The 6,612-nt window shown below is 55.0% G+C and overlaps 1 protein-coding gene across 3 annotated transcripts in view; it reads left to right on the forward strand.

Moving 5' to 3' along the window:
* CPEB1 (cytoplasmic polyadenylation element binding protein 1) overlaps positions 1-5,462 on the forward strand; it is a 35,256-nt gene extending 29,794 nt beyond the window's left edge. For all 3 annotated transcript variants that reach the window (XM_010005911.1, XM_010005912.1, XM_010005913.1), the window contains exons 7-11: positions 166-302; positions 1,422-1,620; positions 3,381-3,475; positions 4,541-4,621; positions 5,352-5,462. In XM_010005911.1, coding sequence (XP_010004213.1) covers positions 166-302; positions 1,422-1,620; positions 3,381-3,475; positions 4,541-4,621; positions 5,352-5,462 — 623 coding nt within the window. The remainder of the gene's footprint in view (positions 1-165; positions 303-1,421; positions 1,621-3,380; positions 3,476-4,540; positions 4,622-5,351) is intronic.
* Positions 5,463-6,612: the final 1,150 nt, after the last annotated feature.

Consider the following 6,612-nt stretch of genomic DNA (forward strand, 5'->3'; position numbering starts at 1 on the left):
GGCAGGTGCTGCAAATCACTGCCCTCCCCTGGAGAGGGGTTGGGGCTGCAGCACAGGTACTTTGGGTGACAACTGCAAGTGATTTTTGAGGTTGTCTGCAAGTTGGGGTGATCTGTTGGTCTCTGCTACACTTGAAACAACTGTTTCTTTCCCCTCCCCACGAAGGGTATGTCTACCTTGTGTTTGAGTCGGAGAAATCTGTGCGTGCTCTGCTCCAGGCCTGCTCCCAGGACCTGCTGAGCCCAGATGGGCTCAGTGAGTACTACTTCAAGATGTCCAGCCGCAGGATGCGCTGCAAAGAGGTGAGCAGACCCAGGAGAGGATCCCTACAGACAACAGGGTTGGATGGTGATGAGTCCCTTGGAGACAAGAGGGTGCACAGTCTTACTCTGCTCCAGGCAGGGCTGAAGTAGAGCAGCTGAAGTCAAATTTGCTCTTGGCCATCTTTAGTTGATGTGTCCCTGCAGTAGGGCTGGATGCAGGTGAGGAGGGAAGGGTCAGGTTGGTGTTTGTGTCCTTCACAACACCTTGTGCCAGGAATTGTGAACTGGACCTACTGGATCTGTGACAGATGCTGACTCTGTGAAGCAGCTTTGGTTGCCTGGAAAGGATCATTGCAATAGGGATTTCACTGGTTACTTTGTTCAGCTCAGCTTTGCTTGCAGAGGCAGACTTGGATCCCTTTGGCGCTGACTTGCCCTTGTCTGCTTGTGGAACAGGTGGCTTCTGTGCTCACTGCAGGTAGCTTGGGTCTGCAGCTGCTCCCCAGCACAGCCTTGGCTGGCTGACCCTAGCTCTGGAGGTGCTGAGGCTGCAGGGTCTCAGGTTGGCCTCCTGATGAAGAAAACCTTAACCATAGATCAGGAACAACTCTGTGGAGTTAAAGAATTGAGATTTGGCTCTTATCTAGACTGGCACAAGCCAACTGCACCCCAGACAGCTCTCCCTGTGGCTATTGGCAGCACTTCTGTGCTTGGTGATTTAGCTCTGGCAGAAGTTGCTCCTTCTTAGAGCCCTGGATGTCCAGCAGGTGGAAGCTGCCATTGAAGCTGTCAGCAGGTGGGTTGCTGCATTGATCTCCAACAGCAGGCTTCATCTGACTGGGTGTAAACCTAGGTGCAGGCAGTTAGTGAAATCCACTTGTGCATGGTTTGTTTCCTGGCTGCCAGCCCTGAGGGACCAGTTTGGCTGCAAGCAGCGTGTGTGCCAGTTGGTTTTGTACCCTGGAACAGGCCTCGTAGGCTCTCCTGAAGCGTCTGGAGCTCCCGAGCTGTGGTGCCCTGCAGGCAGACCCTGAGCAGCAATAACTAAGGGAGCATTTGCAAGCTGGGGGCAAAATCCGTGGGTGTGGGCTAAGCTTCCTGCCAGCCGAGGGCACTGCGGAGGGCTGTGCCGAGCTGACCCGTGGTGTCTGGTTCCAGGTGCAGGTGATCCCCTGGGTGCTGGCAGACAGCAACTTCGTGCGCAGCCCCTCGCAGCGGCTGGACCCCAGCAAGACGGTGTTTGTGGGGGCCCTGCACGGGATGCTGAACGCAGAGGCCCTGGCAGCTGTCATGTATGACCTGTTTGGGGGGGTGGTCTATGCTGGCATCGACACGGACAAGCACAAGTACCCGATTGGTAAGTGGTGTCACCCTCCCCCCCAGCACGGCCTGAGGCTGCAGGAGTGTTCCTTGCTTGGTCCCTCAATGGAGAAGAGTGCCCAGGGCACCTCTGAGAGGGCTAGTAGTACCTGTGTTCCTGGGAACTGGAAGGTCCTAGATCACTGTTGAGCAGCTTGAAGGTTTTTTACCTTTTGGCATTGCTGAAGGGTTTTCTGTCTTGGTTCAGTGCTGTTAGATGGGGCTTTAGCTGCTCTTCCATCAGAACTGTCTGTGGGTCTTACCTTGGCTCCTGCTGGGGACATGCCAGCTGCTGGGCAGCAGGGCAGGGCTGTGCGCAGCTCAGTTTACCCAGCACTTGTGGGCAGCATCCTATTCAGGTCCCCTTCAGGGTACTGGGCCTTGAGCATGAGGTCCAGCTTTCCAGGCTCAGCCTGCAGCAAGTCATGAGTGTCCTGCATGTTGCCAGGCAGGAATGACAATGGAGTTTGGGAGCACAGAGCTACCTGCTGCTCCTTGCTGGCCTTGGGCTTTTCTGGACAAGGCTTTGGTGCCTGGGTTTAGGACCATGGTGCTGCAGTGCCTTACCCTTGCAGTGGCTTTGGGAGGAGAGTCCCATGAAGTTGGAAGTACGAGACTTGAAACAAATTCTTAGTTCCTGAATGGGTGTGGAACAAGTCTTGTCCACTGGGAGGTCCTAGAGCATGACCTTGAAACCTCTTGTAACTTCATGCAGAGTCCAGATTGTTCCCTCTGGTAGGTGGGATCTCTGGTTCCCAGCAACAGGCTGGCACTTCCCCCCTTGAAGTCTTAGCATTAGTCACATGAAACCCAACTGTGGTAACTGATTTTGTTTAGCGTTGCTGGAAGCATCTCCTGTGCTGAGGTGCTGCCCTAGGCTTGCTTGGCTGCTGCCTGTGGTGTGGCAGGAGGCTCCTTGAGGAAAGGCTGCTGTGTGTAACCTGCCTTGGGCTGAACCATCTTGGGTGGAGCACATGGTGCAAGACACCAGGGCCTGCTCTCACAGGCAGCTCATCTTCATCAGGCAGCAGAGAATGCTGTTGCACAGGCAGCTTTTGGGGATGTAATTAACCCTGTTAGAGGGAGGAGCCCCCTGAGCACAGCACCCTGTGCCCAGCATGACCCCAGAGCAGGTCCAGACCCTCCAGCCTGTGTGTGTTGCTGCAGGAGAGGTGGGTGGGGTGTGGGTGGTGCTTTGTGGGCAACCAGGACTGCCCTGTAACAGCCAAGGCCATTTCCACTGAGGAAGGAAACTCATAGGTAAGCACAGAGATGTTTTCCTGGAGCTTAATAAAACTTGGCTGGAAGTGAGTGGTGTAGGAATGCTGCTGACTGGCAGGGAAGCTGCAAAATGCCAGGCTCTGGGATGAGTGGGAGGCTTAAAATAAAAGCTGCTCAGCTGTCTTGGCACCAGCTTATTTGAGGTGCAGGCGTGGAGCCTGCTGCTGTGCTGCCCTCAGCAGTGCCCTGGCAGCCTCCCTCCATGTGCTGCTGCCCATAAGCTCACATCTTCCCCAGCCTGGAGGTGTCCCTGGAAAAGCCTTTCTGCTCCCAGCTGCCTGCTAGGCTTTTGTTCCTGCCTGGGGAAGGAGGCAGGCAGAGCCACCAGGCTATGAGCTCCTGGTAAAAGCTGCTGCCCAGCCAGTGGCTGAGCTATGCCAGGGGGTGGGTGGTGCTGGCAGCAGCTCCCTCAGAGGCCCCACCAGATCCTGCTGCAGGTGCTGGCTCAGTGTGACCCTGGTGTCTGGCTTGTTGCAGGGTCTGGCCGTGTCACCTTCAACAACCAGCGCAGTTACCTGAAGGCCGTGTCTGCTGCGTTTGTGGAAATCAAAACGACCAAGTTTACTAAAAAGGTAAGTGGAGCTGAGGGGGCAGAGAATGCTGTTGCACAGGCAGCTTTTGGGGATGTAATTAACCCTGTTAGAGGGAGGAGCCCCCTGAGCACAGCACCCTGTGCCCAGCATGACCCCAGAGCAGGTCCAGACCCTCCAGCCTGTGTGTGTTGCTGCAGGAGAGGTGGGTGGGGTGTGGGTGGTGCTTTGTGGGCAACCAGGACTGCCCTGTAACAGCCAAGGCCATTTCCACTGAGGAAGGAAACTCATAGGTAAGCACAGAGATGTTTTCCTGGAGCTTAATAAAACTTGGCTGGAAGTGAGTGGTGTAGGAATGCTGCTGACTGGCAGGGAAGCTGCAAAATGCCAGGCTCTGGGATGAGTGGGAGGCTTAAAATAAAAGCTGCTCAGCTGTCTTGGCACCAGCTTATTTGAGGTGCAGGCGTGGAGCCTGCTGCTGTGCTGCCCTCAGCAGTGCCCTGGCAGCCTCCCTCCATGTGCTGCTGCCCATAAGCTCACATCTTCCCCAGCCTGGAGGTGTCCCTGGAAAAGCCTTTCTGCTCCCAGCTGCCTGCTAGGCTTTTGTTCCTGCCTGGGGAAGGAGGCAGGCAGAGCCACCAGGCTATGAGCTCCTGGTAAAAGCTGCTGCCCAGCCAGTGGCTGAGCTGTGCCAGGGGGTGGGTGGTGCTGGCAGCAGCTCCCTCAGAGGCCCCCCCAGATCCTGCTGCAGGTGCTGGCTCAGTGTGACCCTGGTGTCTGGCTTGTTGCAGGGTCTGGCCGTGTCACCTTCAACAACCAGCGCAGTTACCTGAAGGCCGTGTCTGCTGCGTTTGTGGAAATCAAAACGACCAAGTTTACTAAAAAGGTAAGTGGAGCTGAGGGGGCAGCCCGGGGGGTGAACCTGTGCCTGATGGGGGGTGCTGGGAGCACCACGACCCATGCAGCCTGCCCTGTGTGGAGGCTGAGGGAGGTGGTGAGCTGCTCTCTGAGGGGCTGATGATGGGTTTGGGGTACCCAGGGCAGTGGGTTGCGGGGCTGCAGGTGGCCCCAGCACTGCTCTGTGCCCACAGCCTGGTTCTCCTACAGGTTCAGATTGACCCTTACCTGGAGGACTCCATGTGCCAAGTGTGCAGCACCCAGCCTGGCCCTTTCTTCTGCAGAGACCAGGTGAGGCTGTCTCCTGCTCTGGAGGGGAGAGAAATCCTTCAGGAGGAGTTTGCTCTGCCATGGCAGTATGGTTTGCTTTAGTGTCTGGGGGTGCCTCTTGTTCCTGGCTGAGTGGGGAGGATGAAGTCTTCTTGCAGGAGCCCCAGGTGGGCCCATGTTTTCAGGGGGTCGAGGGGGCAGCTCTGGTGCTTGCCAGGAGGCAAAAATATCCACCCTGCCCTGAGCTGGGATGTGGTGCCTGTGCTGGTGCCAGAGCTTGTGGAGGACAGTGGCCTGTGGCCCTGATGAGCTGGGCACGTTGTCACCCTGCTGTCACTCCTGGGGCTGCCCGAAGCGGAGGGTTGGCCTCTGCTTGCTTCCCACAGCATCCTGATGGGAGATGAGCTGTGGCAGGTGCCCTCTGTCAGGGAGAGGAGGCAGTAGGAGTGCAGGGGGTGCTGGCAGAGCCAGGGTGCTGCCCTCTCCCTGCTCCCAAGAGGCACCTTCCAGCCAGTGCCCAGGTCCTGGCTTTTCAAACCATCTCTGAACGGGGCTGCATGGGAAGCCTGGCACAACTTGGGCAGCATCACTGCAATTCCATTTCCCTCCCTCTGCTTCCAAGAGGCTGGTGTGGGCTGTGAAACTTGGGATGGGGATGCTGCTTCTCCAGTGCCTTTGACTTGCCTGGGCAGCCCCTGCCCCCACGGCAGCCCCTGTCCCACAACACGTTCCCTCTGCTCTCCCCCCCCAGATCTGCTTCAAGTACTTCTGCCGCTCCTGCTGGCACTGGCAGCACTCCATGGAGGTTCTGCGCCACCACCGCCCCCTGATGCGCAACCAGAAGAACAGGGACTCCAGCTAAAGGGGCCTCCAGAGCTCGGGGGGTCGCCGCGGGTGCAGGAGAAAAGTCCTTTTGTGAACAACCTGCCGAGTAGGGAGCGCGCCCGGCGCTGGTGCCGACCGGGCTGGGAACGCTCCTCCTGAGGACTTACCGGGGTGGGGGTGGGGCAACAACAAACAAACAAAAATCTTACATTCACGTTTGCACTTGCTGGTCTTTTTGTTTCTGCACTAATGCACAGTGAGTTTTGTCGGGTTTTGTTTGGGGGGGTTTCAGAGGGGGGGGAGGGGAGCGCCCCTCAAGCGATTCCGCAGTTCCCAGACTTTGGTTCCTCGTTTGCTGATGAGAAGCAAAAGAAAAAAAAAGAAAAAAAAAACAGAAAAAGATATATCTATGAATAGCAAAAGGGCCACGTGTTAAGAAGGTGTTGATGCAGATGCCTTCACCGAGGTTTTTTTATTTATTCAAGGCGCTTTTTTACATTCCTTGCAATACTGATGGTGATCCTGCAGGTCTCATTGGCTCCATTGTTTCCCGTTGCCATACAGTGCCTTCCCATTCATTTAACCCCCATCTGAACGGCATAAACTGAATGTTCAGCTGGCGTTTTTTACTGTAACAACAAAGGAGACTTTGCTCTTCATTTAAACCAAATCATATTTCATATTTTACGCTCGAGGGTTTTTACCAGTTCCTTTTTACACTCTTAAAACAGTTTTTAAGTCGTTTGAAACGAGAGATTTTTTTCTTTCCTGGCAGCTTTTAACATTATTGCAATTTGTGTCTGGGGGCTGCTGGCTGGGGAGTTGTAAATCGAGGGGGTTTGCAACAGAACAGGACAGGCTTTTTTGGATTTGAAACTGGACCGGATAAACGATCTCTGAGCTGCTGTATATAGTTTTAAATAGTTTGTTGCACTTTTTTAAGTTGCACTTAAGGGGGGTTGATAGAGGTTTTTAATCACATGAAGTCACAGGACTTAACTTTTCTTTTGTAACTAGCTAAAAAAGGGCTGCGTTTTGGTGGACAGATGAAGGTTCCTGGGAGCCCTTTCTCTTAGAGGGGACAAGTACTTTCCTTTCCTTGATGAAACGTGCAGAGTTAACGGTGCAGTCGACTGAGATGCTGCTGCTGGGATTTGAGAACTTTAATTCCTGTTAATTTCTTTTTT

This window comes from Chaetura pelagica, unplaced genomic scaffold, assembly GCF_000747805.2.
Source record: "Chaetura pelagica isolate M959 unplaced genomic scaffold, ChaPel_1.0 scaffold369, whole genome shotgun sequence".
Classification (NCBI taxonomy): domain Eukaryota; kingdom Metazoa; phylum Chordata; class Aves; order Apodiformes; family Apodidae; genus Chaetura; species Chaetura pelagica.